Raw genomic sequence first — 18,862 nt, 5'->3', positions numbered from 1 at the left:
ACCAGCAGGGGGGTGGATACCATGATACACACACACACACACACACACACACACACTGTATAACCAGCAGGGGGCAGATATCATGATACACACACACACACTGTCTATCATGATACACACACACACACATTCACCTCACTTCTTGCTGTGAACCTTCTTGGCTGTGTTTCTCTCTTATTGATATGAACACACATGATATTATAGTATAAACTGCACTGTAGCACTGCCGTGCTGCTTTGTGTGTGCCTGGTAGGTTCAAGTGTTGCTCCTGCCATCTAGTGGATGAAACGGTGCACTACAGGGGTAATACCGCACCCGACTTATCTCCTTCAGACAGCGCCGACCCCAGGTGACCAGGTACGTTCGACATCAGCGTTCGACTTCATGCAGCTCCGGCGTCGATTAACAGCCGCCTGCAGACCGACTGACTTGAAGCAGCCAATGGCATTCTCAGCTTCAAGTCAGCCGGTTGCAGAAGTCGAACACACCATGCGAAACTAGTAGCCACATTCTGCCATGTTCTGCATGAGGTCACCCCGGGTAAAGACTAACTGTCTAGATGGGCGTAACTTCAGGTGTGTTCGACTTCACGCAGCGCCGGCGTCACTTCATGTTAAACCAAGGGGTAAAATGTTCAACGGTAAAGATGACAATAATTGTTTCCCATTTTGTTGTGCCTTCCCGCGCTATCACGGTAAATGCGAGTTTTGGTTGGAGGCAAATACGATCCATGCCCACTTCTTCTAGAAACCATATTGTTTTTGGTCTGCTGTTGGATGACAAAAGGTAATTGCAATACATGCAATCTAGAAAAGCACAGAAATTTACTGTGATAATAAAATATATTGTTTTATTATAGGACAAATAAAGAGACACTTTTCAAAATGACTGTTTATATTTGATGTCTTCTTTGTTTACACAAGGTGCCTTGCGTTAATTCATATTGATTTGATCTTGAAATTACGAATGTCATGGTAGATGTACAATGTATCATTAAATTCAATAAAGATCATGAAAAAATAATAATCAGATTTTCCGAGTTGAATGACCTTTCAACTTTCAACATGGCGGAGAAAAGGAGTGGTTCAGTAGTGGAAGGTATGCAATTCTTTATTTTTTAACAATGCAACAATTAGCTGTTGTTTGTGCACAATATTTTAATCTATGTACACTTAATTTGTACCATTTGTTGCGTCCATTTCCTCTAGAAGGTGCATAATGGAATCTAAAATGATTTCCACAATATGATGGCGCAGTCAAATTTAGTGTCCGACATTTTAACAAAAGCTCGTAAACATGTCCTCATAATCAGTAGCCTACATAACATACACAACAGTCCTCACAATCTCAACTTCACAAACGGGGAGTACGATCTATTTTCCTCTTCAACTTTTTTGCAGATGCAAAACCTTTTTACAGATGCAAAATACTATCGACCCTAATTTACTTCCCAGAGCCAGAAAAAGGCTACGTCAACTTTGAGTATCGGGAAGCTAAATAGTCACGTGGTCATGTCATGAAACAGTTGTGAAGGAGAGGGGGGGGGGGGGTTGGGATGTCTGAAAATAGTATTTTGTTACAGTTATTTTGTTAACTTAATCTCTTCATACCTTTTATGTATTGTCATTAAAAGTAACTTGCATACAAGTCATTTGTTCTTCATACATATTTATTAAATGTCTCCCTACTGTCAAGAAAGTCATAACTGACTTGCTATTTATTTATTTAACCTTTATATAACCAACAGTGGACGACCCGTCATTCCTAAAAGTGTAACACGCGTTTAATGAAGACTGAGGCGGTGAAACTCCACTGAACTACGAAGTACGAGAACTAATATAAAACAGTATAATTGTGTGTGTAACAGTCTATATAAACAGTATAACTGTGTGTCTAACAGCTAATATAAAACAGTATAATTGTGTGTCTAACAGTCTATATAAACAGTATAACTGTGTGTGTAACAGCTAATATAAAACAGTATAATTGCGTGTGTAACAGTCTATATAAACAGTATAACTGTGTGTCTAACAGCTAATATAAAACAGTATAATTGTGTGTCTAACAGTCTATATAAACAGTATAACTGTGTGTGTAACAGCTAATATAAAACAGTATAATTGTGTGTGTAACAGTCTATATAAACAGTATAACTGTGTCTAACAGCTAATATAAAACAGTATAATTGTGTGTCTAACAGTCTATATAAACAGTATAACTGTGTGTGTAACAGCTAATATAAAACAGTCTAATTGTGTGTGTAACAGTCTATATAAACAGTATAACTGTGTGTGTAACAGCTAATATAAAACAGTACAATTGTGTGTGTAACAGTCTATATAAACAGTATAACTGTGTCTAACAGCTAATATAAAACAGTATAATTGTGTGTGTAACAGTCTATATAAACAGTATAACTGTGTGTCTAACAGCTAATATAAAACAGTATAATTGTGTGTGTAACAGTCTATATAAACAGTATAACTGTGTGTCTCCAGAGTGATGCTGGTTCTACTGTGTCTCCTGGTGCTCCTCATCCCTGGAGGCTCTCCTGCTGGTGAGTCTGTTTACCATCAAGATGCAGAAACACACCTGTGATGACAAAACACATGTTGCTGAAAACACAGTTCATAGTTTACCTGTCAGACTAGGGATGTGTGGCAGGGAGGAGTGGGTTACTATACACTGGAGATGAAGGTTACATATTTCAGACAACTCTTGTTTCCTGTGCTTTGACCGGAACAATTAATAGTAAGGCTTTTTAATTATAAAAAAAACTAGCTGTCTAAGAAATGTAATTCCACATATGTAGTTTTATCAAACACCCCTTGATAGTCCCCGACGGATTCTCTTTGTGTCTGTTCTTCCAGGAGAGTCTCGGCTGATTGGTTCACTTGACCGCATCGTTGCTGTAGAGGGTGATTATGTCATCCTGCCGTGTTCCCTGGAACCTTCCATCGATGCAGAGTTCCTGACAGTGGAGTGGTCCAGACCTGACCTGGAACCTGCTATGGTACAATTCTACCGGGATGGTCGTAACTTACAAGGTGGCAAGAATCCGTCTTACAAATACAGGACGATGCTGTTTGAAGATGAACTGGTCAGGGGCAACGTCTCCCTGAAACTCTTCAGAGTGAAGCTGGAGGATGAGGGGAGCTACACCTGCCTTGTTATTAAGGACGGGCAGGTCCAGAAGACTGTCATCCAGCTCAGTGTTGGTAAGTTACATTAGATACAAGCTGTTTGAGATTGTTAATAATTGTTGACACGGTTAAATAAGTCTGTCTCTGTAGGGGAGGTTTCCAAACCAGAGGTCTCCATCGTGGGAGCCAGAGAAGATGGGGTGGGTCTCCAGTGTGAGTCTGGAGGCTGGTACCCAGAACCTGAGCTGGAGTGGAGGGACAGTAAGGGACGCCTCCTCCCTGCTGATGTCCCACAGACAGACAGACTCCCTGACCCCGGCCCTCACCAACGCTACACTGTGACAAGCAGAGTGACTGTACAGAAGACAGACACCAACAGGTTCACCTGCAGGGTTCATCTGCAGAGACTCAACCAGACCAGGAAGACAGAGATCCATGTTCCTGGTGAGGTTCTGTACTATAACCTTGTTGTTATTATTCAGTAGCAGTTAATCTATGAGATCTTCCTGTGTCTTGTTCTTCATTAGTGCTTCATCTCTTTCTGTCAGGTATGTCTCATGAGTGTTCACCTTCTGTGTCTTTCAGATGATTTATGTCAGCCGTGTCCAAAGCCTAATATAGCTGTTCCTGTCTCTGTTACTACGGGGGTCCTGTTTCTGGTCATTCTGGTCACCTGTGTAGCAGTATACTACCTCCGCTCTCGGATTAAACATACAGCAAGCAGTAAAAGTAAGACACAGTCGTGTGTGTGTGTGTGTGCGCGTGCGTGCGTAGAAACATTATTTTTCCTCTGGTATTTCTAACAGATATTTTTGACTCTAAAGGGGAATGTGTTGAACTTGATGACCGAGACAGCGGGACTGGAGACTATCCACTGAGGAATCGATGACCCAATGCTACCAGGTACTGTGTGTGGGTGTACAGTTTGTCCATGTGTGTGTTGAGGTTAAGGAGGGCCTCTTATTGGTCGAGTCCTTCAATGAGTTCTACTGTCAGCCTCTACTTCTACTCTAAGACCTACTACTTCATGTGTGATTGTTATTAGTGTTGCTGTCAGTAAAGTGGGGATGTTAATACAGTGATTCATCATCAGGGAGGAAGATGACTCCATGATTCATCATCAGGGAGGAAGATGACTCCATGATTCATCATCAGGGAGGAAGATGACTCCATGATTCATCATCAGGGAGGAAGATGACTCCATGATTCATCATCAGGGAGGAAGATGACTCCATGATTCATCATCAGGGAGGAAGATGACTCCATGATTCATCATCAGGGAGGAAGATGACTCCATGATTCATCATCAGGGAGGAAGATGACTCCATGATTCATCATCAGGGAGGAAGATGACTCCATGATTCATCATCAGGGAGGAAGATGACTCCATGACTCCATGATTCATCATCAGGGAGGAAGATGACCCGATGACTCCATGATTCATCATCAGGGAGGAAGATGACCCGATGACTCCATGATTCATCATCCGGGAGGAAGATGACCCGATGACTCCATGATTCGGCTGAGCAGACGCAAGGGGTGCAAGTGTGTGCATGTGCGTGCATGGCAGGGTTCTATAGTTTGCCCCTAAAAATAGATAGACATTTTCAAAAGACAGTTTAAAACCTACCTTTTTACCAAAGCATTTTACAGATTTTATCTCAGAAGGGTATTTGTATTATTGTTTTTTATTCCCGCAAAGACGGCAGCTTGTGTTTTTGTTGAGTTACATTGTATTTATACTGGGAAACCACAAAGACTGTGGCTCGAGATACCGCAAAGACTGTGGCTTGTGTTTTGTTGAGTTACATTTTTATTTTGTGTGTGTGAAAAATCTTTGCAGTTGTGACTATGTTAATGATTTTCTATCGTACCATGTCGTTGAGATTAAGGTGTCATTAAACAACACCTTAACTGTTTTGCATTTTCTTTGCATTTGAAATGTGATTTGTGAAATTGTCTTTGTTTTTTTATCAAATACTGCAAGAAAGATATTTGTGTCTCCTCTGCTCACACTTACCTGTTTTATTATACCTTCAACCAGTGTCTGGGCCTTGTGAGGCCCCTTTGCTGGGACCCATGACTTCAAATACTTTTTAATGGTTTTTGATTTACTTTTATTAGACGTATACTTTTAAGTTAGGCTCAAATGTCCCATCCGCTGACATAGAGGGGGCAGGGTTTATGATCTATACTCCAGCCACCAGGGGGCGATAAAGATGCTTTGGCTTCACTTTTGAGGGGCTGTTACTATGTCCATTGTTTTTGCCATCAAGATGTGAAGTTTATTTCGGCTCCCTCCACTACATCAATGCACTAATCTGTCACACCTTCAGATAAACTTCATGTAGACAGACACCTCCTTCCTCCATTCCTTCCTTCCCTGCACAAACACAGTGAGAATGATTTGACGAAACTTGTCTCATTCATCATCTGCTTTGTGTAGTAGTAACAATCAGATAAGGACCGGTTCGACATGTTTGTCATCTGCTAGCCCTGAAACACTTCCTACTGTGGCGATATCACACACACATCATTCAGGGGTTTTACATGTTATAATAATGTATTCATTTGGCACTTTTATCCTGCTTGTCTTTGCCAGACCAGTTCCCAACTCCTCTGTACATTTACATTTATTCATTTAGCAGACGCTTTTGTCCAAAGCGACTTCCAAGAGAGAACTTTACAAAGTGCATAGGTCACTGATAATAACAACAAGATAGCCCCACAGCATTGCGGGTAGTCAAAAACAAGAAGCACATATTGTGAACAACCAAAAAACAGTGCTAAAGGGAAGAAACCATAAGAGCATGTAGTTAAACAAGTTAAAATTACACAACATTAATCTTAAGTGCAGGTGTACCTGTAGGAAAGCAATAAAAATAGGATTAACTAAAATAGAATACAACAGTTTAAATCAGCTACCACTAACCAACAAGAGCAACAGTCTAAGCAAGAGTCATTGTGATCCTTGAGGAAACTAGCGTTGGGTTCAACAAACCATTCCTAAGTACCGTTGTACTCCCAGAACAAGTGCGTCTTGAGCCTTCTCTTGAAGGTGGAGAGACAGTCTGTGTCTCTGATGGAGGTGGGGAGTTGATTCCACCACTGGGGTGCCAGGCAGGAGAAGAGCTTGTGCTGGGACCGGGCGGTCTTGAGAGGTGGGACCACCAGGCGGTTGTCTGAAGAAGACCGTAGGTGGCGGGTGTGGGTGTAAGGCTGCAGGAGAGACTTGATGTAGTCGGGCGCAGTCCCGTTCATTGCTCGGAAGGTCAGTACCAGGGTCTTGAATCTGATGCGGGCTGTTATGGGTAGCCAGTGGAGGGAGATGAGGAGCGGGGTAACGTGGGAGCGTCTGGGTAGATTAAAGACCAGGCGGGCCGCTGCGTACTTCTATTCTATTTATTTTTTATTACATAATTATTCATAAGTTTGGAGTCCTACGCTCCTCTCTCCTCCTCTTCTCTTCTCATTCTTTATCACCCTCTCCTCCAGCATCTACATTTTATCAGAAAACAGATCATTTAGGGTACAACATAGGGAGTACAATGTAAGTCATATAACGTGCACTCACTCCCCCATACACACACACACTCACATACACACACACACTCACATACACACACAGTAGAAATGAAATGTTTATTGTGAACTTACCAAGGGTGTTTCGTTTAGGGTTGTGAGAGTGTTTGTTGGACTATTTATTTCTATGGATGAAGATGAGAAGATAGAAACAACTTTATTACAGATAAACACACTGATAAAGACACACTTACACACAACTCAAAAACACACACACACTTACACACACTGACATGCACATACACACTTCTCAGAGAAAGGGCATGCAGTGACTAATAAATGACCTTGCTTACAATGACCGCAAACAACCAACCTACCTACAACATACTGACTAACCTTGTCCTCCTCTCTCTTGTTTTCACAGGTAACACCTTTCCCTTTATGGAGGATTATAGGGGCCAAAACTAAATAAATAAATACTTGGATAAATAAATAATTATATAACACAAAGCTTAAATAAATGACTAATTATATAATGAAATGCCTAATTGACATACAAAATAGATAAATTACAAATTAAATGAGACACTAAATATATAAATGTTACATGTATTTGTGTGTATATATTAGGGCTGTGAAAAATAATGCGTTATGATTAAATTACAGGATTAATTCGTTATTTTTGTTTAACGCATTTAACGTAATATACCCACAATTCCACCCAATTTGCAACTTCTGGAAGTTCGTGTTCCAAAAAAACTAAGATGGAACATCCAATAAAACCAAAGTGATATGCACACTCTGCGGGAAGACGTTATAGCTCTGGATAAGAGCGTCTGCTAAATGACTGAAGGCTAAATGACTGAATGTTATCGTTTCACCGAAACAATACCAGCCTAAAGTAACCTATACCACCTCAACGTGAAGCATGCGTTGGTCGGCGAGGGGAGTACAAGTAGAATGCGCCAAATTCACCCTCACTGAACAGCGAGTAGGGCCCTCACTAAGTCTGCCTGTGACAAGGTGATTAGCACAGTTGCCAAATGTATTGCAAAAAGCTGTAGATTGATATTGTTGAGGACGAGGGGTTCACCAAAGTTTTGCGAGTGGCAACGGGTGACTCAAGCATCAAGGTACCGCAAAATCAAAGACGCACACTGATGACAAAAATTCGGAAAATTGGTAATATGTAATCATGATTAATCCACAGAAACCTGTGATTAATTTGATTGAACATTGTAATCATTTCACAGCCCTAATATTTATATATTTACGTTTTAATGTGTTCACATTTATTTATTTATCCTTACATGTATTTATTTATCCTTACATTTTTCCACGTTGTAACTTGCTGCAGCAAAATAAATCTGTCGTCTGCGTCACCAAGTCAGGGGGCGGGTTTAAGCCTCTGATTGGTGAATGAACAGTATTACACACTAGGCAGGCTCAACCAGTCGATCAAGCTCATCTTCGATCTAGAGCAGGGGTGTCGAGCTCCGGTCCTCGAGGGCCGCTGTCCTGCATGTTTTAGATGTTTCCCTGATCCAGCTCACCTGATTCGAATGAATGGTCGTTATAACAATCCTTTTAATTGAATCAGGTGTGTTGGAGCAGGGAAACATCTAAAACATGCAGGACAGCGGCCCTCGAGGACCGGAGTTCGACACCCCTGATCTAGAGGGATCCTCTATCGTCTCACTCTGCAGCTGCTAGGGGTGTGCGATACTGCACAGGGCCATTTGGCGCCCATGCCAATACCAATATTGCTGATTTGCAATATTACTTTTTACCTAGAAAAAGCTGTTTATCTACTTTCGTGTGGAAGGCACAATGCCTCATAATTTATGAAGTGAATGCAACATCAAAATTTGAATTAAAATTTTAAATGTAATTTTTAATGATCATTTAATGATTTTTCCTTTAATTACTTGTTCATGATTATGATCATAATAAAACACAGGACAACGAGTTTTGTCAAAAATACTGTTAATGTGCGCCGCTGAGTCTTGTTACTGCACGTACAACAACGTACTGTATGGCAACAACTCAGCCTAGCAGGGGAGGGACAAAGTGAGTTTGAGCGAAGTTAGACGGTGTTTGCACAACCACTATGATGTAAAGGGAGTTGTGTACTGAATGTAGAGAACAGATCTTATCACGCCAGTATCAATCAATAGGCTACTGATACCAACGTTAGTATCGATACTGTCGGTCTTAAGATCGATTTGCCCACCCCTATGCTGTACCAGCTCGCTGAGGATCGTGAACACATTTTCATTGATGTCTGTGTCAGTCAGGGCCAATATCATTGCTATAATTTCAGCAAAGCTCTCAATATGATGTAAAAAAGTTAATTGGCAGTTGCCTCCATCTCTTCAGTTACCGACAACATTTTGACCACTGTAGCATGCAATATTTCATTCATTGAATCCGCACTAGGTGCTGCCATATTGAATGAGTCAAAAGCAGTCGATTCAAGTTCAACCACCAATCAGAGGCTTTAATCCGCCCCCTGACTTGGTGCCGGCGGACAACGGATTTATTTTGCTGCAGCAAGTTACACTGTGGATAAATGTAAGGATAAATAAATAAATGTAAGTATAAATAAATAAATGTGAACACATTAAAATGTAAATATATATACATACACACACATACATGTAATATTTATTTATTTAGTGTCTCATTTAATTTGTAATTTATATATTTTGTATGTCAATTAGGCATTTCATTATATAATTAGTCATTTATTTAAGCTTTGTGTTGTATAATTATTTATTTATCCAAGTATTTATTTATTTAGTTTTGGCCCCTATAATCCTCCATATCCCTTTACGGTGCATGTCCACTACAGCGTTTTTTAACGCTTCCCACAGTACACCACGCTCGGGGGCGTGTTAGACAAGTTAATACAGAGTTGTAGTTCTCTAAGGTCACTGTTGTAGTCATGGCCAAGCGTGCAGACTTGGGTTCTTGTACTCACAATATCGATGAAAATAGCACTTTTACACAACATTTGTGTAAAAAAAAATATATATTTTACAAGTGCAAGATTACAGTACATGTTACGCCACCGGTCACTCAACCAGTCGTGTGTCGGCTGGGCTAGTGAGCAGGGGCGAATCTCGGTTCCCACTTTTGGGGGGGCTAAGCTAGATTAGATAAAACCTATAATTTTTCCTGTGACCCAGCAAAACTAGGGGGGTCTGGCGGCATGTTCCCCCAGAATAAATTTATGAAAATATCCAGTGTCCTCTAGTGGGTTTTACGAAGAGAAATTAACAAGTTTAGATTTAAAGTAAAAAAAATAAAAAATAAAAACTATATTTATTTTATTTTGGGGGGGCTAATGAAATTTAGGACTAGATACGCCCATGCTAGTGAGCTAGCAGTGGCACAGAACAGTCACGTAATGTGACGAGACTGAATTTTAAAGTATAAAAACACTCCAAGGACCCTGACAACATTGGCAACCCTGCACCATGCATTATTATTTTAATGTAATCTTTAAACTTAGGCTTGTCGTCACATTACGTAACTTCTGAACAGAACTGGGTGTGCAGACCATATTACCTCTATGGTGCAGTCACAAACAAAAAGTTTCTCCTCCATCTTGAAATTGTAAAACCTACAAATGTACTATGACCAACGGTTGCTACGTTCCAAGAAACTAATCCGATTTTCCAACGCTAGCGTTTAACGCTCCTCATTTACATAGAGATGAGAAATTTTAACTTGCAACACTCCGCTCGGCTTGATTGAAAAATATTTTTTCCGCGCCTGCTCCGCTGTAGTTGACATGCACTTTTAGAGTCATAAGCATCTGTTAGAAATACAAGAGGAACCCATGTCTGCCATATGACATCTCTACAAACACACACGACTGTGTCTTACCTTTACTGCCTGCTGTACGTTTCTTCCAACATACTGCTGCTGCTACTGCTGCTGCTACTACCAGTAGTATTACCAAGACGCCAGGAACTCCAAGAATTATATCAGCTTTGAAATCAGAGGAGCTTATATCTTTCAGCTGAAATAAATGATCTGAAAGACACAGAAGTGATCCTCATGAGACAGTTTCCTGACAGAAAGAGATGAAGTGTAGTGAATGTGACAGACATAATTCACCTTTGTTGTTAAGTGTTGTTCTACACACAGTTGATTATAAACACAGCACTTTGTTCTTAGCGTGATTCTTCATGCAGTAAAACGTAATACGTTATACTTGTAATTTACTGTCATTAGCCACTTTAGGTAGTTAGGACTGTTCAGGGATCGCGGTCCCTTTAAAAGGCACTAATGAAGAATAAGAAATGTCTCCATGGATACATTTTAATAAATAAATTAATAGACAGCATCTTGAATTTAGGTTTTGGTTTTTATTTCGGCGCATCACAAACCAATAATGATTATACAGGACCTCACCAGGAACATGGATCTCTGTCTCCCTGATCTGGTTGAGTCTCTGCAGATGAACCCTGCAGGTGAACCTGTTGGTGTCTGTCTTCTGTACAGTCACGTTGCTTGTCACAGTGTAGCGTTGGTGAGGGCCGGGGTCAGGGAGTCTGTCTGTCTGTGTGACATCAGCAGGGAGGAGGCGTCCCTCACTGTCCCTCCACTCCAGCTCAGGTTCTGGGTACCAGCCTCCAGACACACACTTGAGAACCATCCCATCTTCTCTGGCTTCCTGGATGGAGACCTCTGGTTTAGAGACCTCCACTACAGAGAAATACACAAGACCATCAGACAAATCAGGAACTCTCCAACATCTTTTAAGCATATTAGCATCTTCTCTATCTAATCTAACTTACCAACACTGAGCTGGATGACAGTCTCCTTCTTCTGTCCGTCCTTAATAACAAGGCAGGTGTAGTTCCCATCATCCTTAAGCTCCACTCTGGACAGTTTCAGGGAGACGTTGCCCCTGATCAGCTCTCCTTCTAACAGCATGGTCCTGTCTTTGTAAAATAAATTCATCCCATCATGTAATTTACGACCATCCCGATAGAAATGTACATATTTAGGGTTCAGGTCAGGTCTGGTCCATGCTACTGTCAGGTTCTCTGCATTGATGGGAGGTTCCAGGAAACATGGCAGGATGACATCATCACCAGCTACAGCAACGATGGGGTCTGTTGAACCAATCAGCTGAGACTCTCCTGGAAGAACAGACACAAAGACAGAATCCATCTGGGACTATCAAGGGGTGTTTAATAAAGGTTGTCTTTCATTGTCCTTAGTTAGCAAGTCTTTGTCTTTTTAGCATTTTGTGCAGACATAATTTCCAAACCGATATATACAAACAGGGCAGATACAAAGTAAAGCAGATCAAGGATGTGAAGTGCACAGTTATAACAGTGTATCGAGTTGTTGTGACAAAGTAATAGCAGCTTCATACAAATAGGATGATTGATTACTAATTTCATTTATGAGTCAAATAATGCAGCCACATTCTTAAAATGAAAATGCATTTCTGGAAATGCATTTTCATTTGAATTTTGGTCACGATTTGCTTCCATAATTTTAGCTTTGACAGCAAGTGTAAAAACATTTGTATATGGTATAGAAATAGATTCACGTTTTTTTATTTATTAATAATACAGATTTACAACACTTACCAACAATGAGTTGACTGACAGTTTTCAGCTGAGAAAAATGAGGAACAAGGCAGGTGTAGTTCCCCTTATCCTCCAGCCTCACTCTGGACAGTTTCAGGGAGACGTTGCCCTTCTTCAGTTCCTCTTTAAACAGAGCCGTCCTGTTTCTATAGGACGGGTTCTTCAGGTTCAACACGTAACGGCCATCTTGCAGAACGTGTATATACTTGTAACTAAGATCAGGTCTGGACCACAGCACATTTTCAACATTGATGGGAGGTTCCAGGGAACACGGCAGGATGACATCATCACCCTCTACAGCAACAATGGGGTTAGGTGGACCAACCAGCTGAGGCCCTAATGCACAGAAAATCTCAAAGTAAAGCTATGTACATCGACATGGTAAGTAAGCATAGTTAACAATGGAGCAACAACAGCTTCGACAGAGCTAGATAACGAACCCTTTATTTGAATCAGGTGTGTTGGAGCAGGGAAACATCTAGAACATGCAGGACAGGGGGTACTTGAAGACAGGTTTGAAAACCACTGGTCTTTTCCAAATGAACGTCTATGCAGCCCTTAGCCCCGCCCCCTTTGTTTCGCTTACACACGTCAGTGACACTGACAGATCGAAAGCTAGCTGTCAGTGGCGCCGGCGCTACATGAAGTCAAACAAACCTTATATAAGGATTGAAAACCAGGCATGCATGCATTGGCAGAGCAACTGTGGTTGGGTATACGGGGACGGTTCTGGTGGGCCGGTGTTGCACCGAAAGCTGTGACCCATCAGAAACTGTGACCACATAATTATATGCGGTAGTAACATATGTTTATCTTAAGGTAAATGAAATATATTTAGGTAAATTTTATCTGATATGTTTCTAAACATTAATTTCTTTGTGACTGCAAGAACGGGTTACATTTATAATAACCTACCTAAAACCTTACACTAGACATACATTCAAATAATCATATTCTACTGTAATAAAAGGAAAGAACTACATAAAACATTGGGTAAATTGTCAGAATATGTGACCCCACTCTAACTACTTAATTAAGGAGTTAAACTTCAGTTTCTGATCTGATGGGTCACAGCTTTTAGTGCAACACCGGTCTGGATCAAAGTCCAGGGCCTATTTTTACTCCCAGTCCGTCCCTGGTAGGCCTACATGGCCGCGGGAAGTAGGGGTGACAGCAAATATGTAACTTGATGAAACTTGAAAACCCACCACCGCGGCACCGCCCCCCACACACACATTATGTACGTCTTTGTCTAAGAAATTACTGCATTTATATGCTTATTAATGTCAAGCATTTCTAGGCCTATGTGTTATTTATTTATAGTCAGTCTACAAAAAGAACACATACAAAACTGTTTATTTAATGTGTTTTGGCGTCGTTCGTTCTCGCCTCACCTGCGTGGACAGCTGCTTTGTTGTATAATGACAGAATTATGATAACGATTGAAATCCAACTTGGTTTTGACGAACAGCACACTCTGCCAAAGCTGACCTCGATCCATCTTTTGTATTCTGAATGTAAACATGTAAGGGTAACAACTGTAATCTACTGCCGAGCAAACAATAATATGCACATAGCGCTAAGAACAAGGAAATAGCCTATTTACAAAGATCGGTTTTAAAATATTGTTATAGGCCTATACAATATACGTAGGCCTACATCGTTACTATGTTTTTATTTAAAATTTTCTTTAACATACTTGCGAATAATGCTGACATTCCTGCTTGAAGTTCGTTGTACAAAAACTATTTTCGCTTTCAATATTTGACTGTATGACGACTGATGATTATTTTGAATCGTGGCTTCCGTTTTTACGACAGCAACCTGTTGCGGACGATGCAAGGAAAATTCGAGAAAATTCCAAAATTCAGAGCTTTTCGAATTAATCAAGTAGGGGCCTCCGCCCCTAAAATAAAAACAAATAGAAACAAAATAGTTTAATAATAAACCGTAATTCTTCCGCCACTACAAAGTATAGTTCCTACATAAATCGTTGCCACGCAACAGCCTGATGGACACCTTTGCAGTGTTTTTTTATTTGAAATAGGCCTAGTCGATGCGCGATTCGATTTGAACGCACCTAATAGCAGCGTTGCTAATCAAGATTTACTTCTATCTATTTCTAGATTATATATCATAAACAACAGGGGTGTTCGAAGAACCGAATTAGCCAGATCATGATTAGCAAGATGATGTCATCTTGGATGTGCCACTTGATCTCGGATGTAATAGGCCTAAGCGAGACACAGAACTGACCCGGATCTTAGATATGGACTTCCACAGGTAATGCGATAATTATTTTAGCAAGCTCCGCCCACGGTAGGCTCACTGCGGGTAAAGAGTCTAATTTTTCTACCTCTGTAACAGGAAGGAGGGGGTTGTATATAAGACTCTCCTCCAGTGGGTCAGTCTTTCAGCAGCCAGGATGCAGACCACACGTCTCTCCGGTACTACTTTACTCTGTGAGTTTCATCATTCAGGAAGATTTTTTGTTCTTGACATACATAACCTGTTAGAATGAAGTATATTGCTCACTCATTCTATCCCCTCTCTCTCTCTCTCTCTCTCTCTCTCTCTCTCTCTCTCTCTCTCTCTCTCTCTGTCTCTCTCTCTTGCAGTCTCTCTTGCAGTCTCTCTTGCAGCCTCTCTGAGGATCAGTCCCAGCAGATGTCAATTCTTCGAGTTGGACTCCGTCTCCCTGAGCTGTGAGGATCAGGGGAGCTCTGCTGGAGGGAGGGTGTGGAGGAACACCACAGAAGGAAGGTCTTCAGAGTGTGGAGCAGACTGGGGGAAGCTGAGAGGCTCCTCCTGCAACATCAGTACTTTGTACCCATCAGACAGTGGAGTGTACTGGTGTGAGTCTGGCTCAGGAGAACACAGACATGCTGTCAACATCACAGTACATGGTACGTTCACATGGTCTGAATACATCACTGTTGTTTAATTGGATTCAAGATCTTTTAATCCGTCTCCTCTGTAGATGGAGCTGTGATCCTGGAGAGTCCTGTCCTCCCTGTGAACCAGGGACAAGCTGTGACTCTACGCTGTAGATACCAGACACCTCCCTCTAACCTCACAGCTGCCTTCTACAAGGATGGATCTCTGGTCAGGACTGAGGCTGCAGGAGAGATGACCATCCCTGCTGTGTCTACATCTGATGTAGGGTTGTACAGGTGCAGCAACTCTGAGCTGGAAGGATCTCCAGAGAGCTGGCTGGCTGTGAGAGGTGAGACTTTCTTTTCAAATATAATTTAACTGGATGAATGTTTGAAACTGTTAGCTGAATAATAATGCGATTATCATTGAGATCATTTTCTTTTTTTTGGTTTGCTTGTCAAGTACGTCTGATGGTTGATATTTCCATCTTCAAGCCCTCCCTTCCCTTCCTCCCTCCCCCTCTCCCACCTCCCCCTCCCTCCCTGTGCTGGTCTCTCTGCTGCTGGCTGGTCTCTCTGTCTCTCTGGTCTCTCTGCTGGTGGTGCTGCTCCTCTGGAAGAGATGTGAAGGTGAGACTCAGTGTTCATGGAGACAGTGCATCAACAACAGACCCTTCAAAACAGATGTTAACAGTGTTTTCTGCTTTCTGTGTGTGTTTTTATGGGTGTGTGTGCGTGCGTGATTGTGTGTTTGTGTGTGTGTGTGTGTATATGCTGGTGTGTGTGTGTATATGCTGGTGTGTGTGTGTATATGCTGGTGTGTGTGTGTATATATGCTGGTGTGTGTGTGTATATGCTGGTGTGTGTGTGTATATGCTGGTGTGTGTGTGTATATGCTGGTGTGTGTGTGTATATGCTGGTGTGTGTGTGTATATGCTGGTGTGTGTGTGTATATGCTGGTGTGTGTGTGTGTTTGTGTGTGTGTGTGTGTGTGTTCCTTCAGGTGGTGGGGAGGGAGCTGCTCCCAGAGATGTGACCTACGCTGACGTCAGACTCAGACAGGATCCAGAACCCAGCAGGAGGAGAGAGAGAGGTAGAGAGAGGTAGACACACACAGGAGGAGAGAGAGGTAGAGAGAGGTAGACACACACAGGAGAGAGAGAGGTAGAGAGAGCAGACCACAGAAGAAGAGAGGTACGCAAACCTCCACACTCACTCCTCTCCTCCTCTCATCCTCCTCTATCACCCTCTGCTAACCTGCTTGTGTATGTATGTGTGTGGTGTGTGTGTATATGTGTGTGTGTATATGTGTGTGTGTGTTCCAGAGAAGCCCCTCCCCCCAGTACCTGATGTCATCTACTCCTCAGTGAGACCAGACTGAGCTGCAGGTACCAAACCAGATCCCCCCCCACTCTGTACCAGTATGACCAATCAGAACCCTTCTCTGTCTCAGACCCTCCCCTTCCTACACCTCTGATAGGATGTTGTCTTCAGGTCACAGATAGGAAGAAGGAAGAGGCTACACACACACACACACATGCACACAGCAACACACCACACAGTAGATGTTGTCAAAGATGATGCTTAAGTGTTTGTTTTTCAGCTGTGGTTAACCACCCTCTCTGTCTGTCTCTCTGCCTCTGTCTACCTGCCCCCCCCCCCCCCTTTCACACCTCTAAGACCATCTTCTTGAGAACAGAAGGTGTACTGATCAGAGTAATTTCTAGATGAGGAACAATGTGCTGTTTTAGCTGTGGTAGACCGCTCTCTCTATCCTAGCACTCTGCTTGCATGCAAACTGCTCTTTACCGCAAGGTGGAGGTTGGAAAAGATGTACCAAGTTGTTAATCGAAACTCAACTGTTTGACCACGTCAGTTTGAGGTGTGAAGCGCTGTGTTTCTGCTGGTCAGAACTGTGGGACGGAGCCTCTCTTCTTGTCAACTCACAGACACGCCAGCCAGTAAGATGACATCTAACAGCCTTACCGGGGTATCTAACTACAAGGATGGACTTTCTAACTGGAACTGTGACCTGAACAGCTTCCAGCTGTAGTGACCCAGACGTGTGTTGTCATTGTGGCTGTTGTTGTTTACAGACTAGTAAACATGTCACCGATGAAGAGGCCTGTTGCTGTTTACAGACTAGTAAACATGTCACTGATGAAGAGGCCTGTTGTTGTTTACAGACTAGTAAACATGTCACTGATGAAGAGGCCTGTTGTTGTTTACAGACTAGTAAACATGTCACTGATGAAGAGGCCTGTTGGAGACTGTACCTGTAAATTACAACTAATAACTTAAACCTGTCTTGTTGCTTATTAGGTATCAGCTTATTTTGCCTTGTAATGTTTTCCTGCTTGTTTGGTTGCTGTAGCATCACCTGTAGAATGGTGATCTAATAAAAGGTCTCGCTGTGAAGAAGCATGTGTTTAGTTCCTGTTTCAGACACTAGGTTAACCAGGTACATACAAGATCTGACCCAGGTACATACAGGACCTGACCCAGGTACATACAGGATCTGACCCAGGTAGATACAGGATCTGACCCAGGTACATACAGGATCTGACCCAGGTAGATACAGGATCTGACCCAGGTACATACAGGATCTGACCCAGGTATATACAGGACCTGACCCAGGTACATACAGGATCTGACCCAGGTAGATACAGGATCTGACCCAGGTAGATACTGGACCTGACCCAGGTAGATACAGGATCTGACCGAAGTACATACAGGACCTGACCCAGGTACATACAGGATCTGACCCAGGTAGATAGAGGATCTGACCCAGGTACATACAGGATCTGACCCAGGTACATACAGGACCTGACCCAGGTACATACAGGATCTGACCCAGGTAGATACAGGATCTGACCCAGGTACATACAGGATCTGACCCAGGTACATACAGGATCTGACCCAGGTAGATACAGGATCTGACCCAGGTAGATACAGGATCTGATGTAGTCTCAGAGGTGATCTGTCAGATCCTCAGGAAGGTCAAAGGGCACCAGTTCTATTAGGTGTTTGGAGTGAAATACAACAACACAAAAACATTGTAACACTTACTGAGCTGCCTGCCCACCACTGCCCCCTAGTGGAGGAAACAGGACACTTACTAAGCTGCTCAGACTGGAAACTCCTCGGCCCATTTCTGATTGGTTTCAAAATCTGCAAAAGATATTCAATGAAATAGTATTTTCAGACAGGTACGAGAACAGCAACTTTGGGTGAGAGGATGATACGGTGGCCCTGAAGTGCAAATGACACCCCCTAATATGAGTACGTCCCCCAAATGAAAATACTCCCCCCCAATACGAGTCAACTCCCCCCAAATCGGATAACTTGTTCACCTCCCCCCAAAAATGAAAATACTCCCCCCCAATATGAGTCAACTCCCCCCAAATCGGATGACTTGTTCACCTCCCCCCAATACAAAAACGCGCTCCCCCCCCCAATACGAGTCACCTCCCCCCAAATCGGATGACTTGTTCACCTCCCCCCAATACAAAAACGCGCTCCCCCAAATGGAAAACGACATTACATTAACTCAAAAACACATTACATTAACTCTGAACGGAAAGGGTAGTAGTGTAATGACTCTGAATTGTAAACATTAATGTTTCCTCTTTCCTTCAAATCAAAACGATTAATTTCATGATAATGACAGAGTTACGTGGACTAGTTGTTTGGCTATCGATGT

The 18,862-nt window shown here is 42.2% G+C and overlaps 3 protein-coding genes across 8 annotated transcripts; 2 read left to right on the top strand and 1 right to left on the bottom strand.

Annotated features, from left to right (window-relative positions):
- Nucleotides 1-1,054: 1,054 nt before the first annotated feature.
- On the top strand, nucleotides 1,055-5,062 carry LOC124465936 (butyrophilin subfamily 1 member A1-like). Its single transcript, XM_047017607.1, has 7 exons — nucleotides 1,055-1,098; nucleotides 2,499-2,557; nucleotides 2,871-3,218; nucleotides 3,294-3,587; nucleotides 3,729-3,872; nucleotides 3,968-4,046; nucleotides 4,237-5,062. The coding sequence occupies exons 2-6, from the start codon at nucleotides 2,503-2,505 to the stop codon at nucleotides 4,030-4,032; spliced, it is 906 nt and encodes a 301-aa protein (XP_046873563.1). The 5' UTR covers nucleotides 1,055-1,098; nucleotides 2,499-2,502; the 3' UTR covers nucleotides 4,033-4,046; nucleotides 4,237-5,062.
- A 1,493-nt stretch (nucleotides 5,063-6,555) lies between these two features.
- LOC124465929 (butyrophilin subfamily 1 member A1-like) lies at nucleotides 6,556-14,228 on the bottom strand. 3 transcript variants are annotated; one of them, XM_047017591.1, is made up of 8 exons: nucleotides 13,983-14,228; nucleotides 13,678-13,794; nucleotides 12,284-12,619; nucleotides 11,477-11,824; nucleotides 11,091-11,384; nucleotides 10,560-10,709; nucleotides 6,801-6,850; nucleotides 6,556-6,641 (listed from the first exon to the last, which is right to left on the bottom strand). In XM_047017591.1, exons 1-8 carry the CDS (start codon nucleotides 13,999-14,001, stop codon nucleotides 6,564-6,566), a joined length of 1,392 nt encoding a protein of 463 aa, XP_046873547.1. In that variant the 5' UTR covers nucleotides 14,002-14,228; the 3' UTR covers nucleotides 6,556-6,563. The 3 variants fall into 3 exon arrangements, with proteins under 3 accessions (XP_046873547.1, XP_046873548.1, XP_046873549.1); XM_047017592.1 differs by having other exon boundaries at nucleotides 12,284-12,469; nucleotides 13,983-14,226; XM_047017593.1 differs by having other exon boundaries at nucleotides 12,284-12,429; nucleotides 13,983-14,225.
- On the top strand, nucleotides 12,580-17,352 carry LOC124465942 (Fc receptor-like protein 2). 4 transcript variants are annotated; one of them, XR_006955856.1, is made up of 9 exons: nucleotides 12,581-12,664; nucleotides 14,410-14,566; nucleotides 14,651-14,745; nucleotides 14,902-15,189; nucleotides 15,264-15,509; nucleotides 15,623-15,789; nucleotides 16,163-16,252; nucleotides 16,485-16,547; nucleotides 16,840-17,352. XR_006955856.1 is itself a non-coding variant. In XM_047017622.1 (7 exons), exons 2-7 carry the CDS (start codon nucleotides 14,553-14,555, stop codon nucleotides 16,193-16,195), a joined length of 843 nt encoding a protein of 280 aa, XP_046873578.1. In that variant the 5' UTR covers nucleotides 12,581-12,664; nucleotides 14,410-14,552; the 3' UTR covers nucleotides 16,196-16,302. The 4 variants fall into 4 exon arrangements, 1 of the variants encoding a protein (XP_046873578.1); XR_006955857.1 differs by having other exon boundaries at nucleotides 17,036-17,332; XR_006955858.1 differs by lacking the exons at nucleotides 14,410-14,566; nucleotides 16,840-17,352 and having other exon boundaries at nucleotides 12,580-12,664; nucleotides 16,163-16,262.
- The last annotated feature ends 1,510 nt before the right edge of the window (nucleotides 17,353-18,862 follow it).

Source organism: Hypomesus transpacificus, unplaced genomic scaffold (assembly GCF_021917145.1).
Source record: "Hypomesus transpacificus isolate Combined female unplaced genomic scaffold, fHypTra1 scaffold_61, whole genome shotgun sequence".
Classification (NCBI taxonomy): domain Eukaryota; kingdom Metazoa; phylum Chordata; class Actinopteri; order Osmeriformes; family Osmeridae; genus Hypomesus; species Hypomesus transpacificus.
Note: the sequence above shows the minus strand (reverse complement) of the source record. Positions and strands in the feature narration are given on the sequence as shown.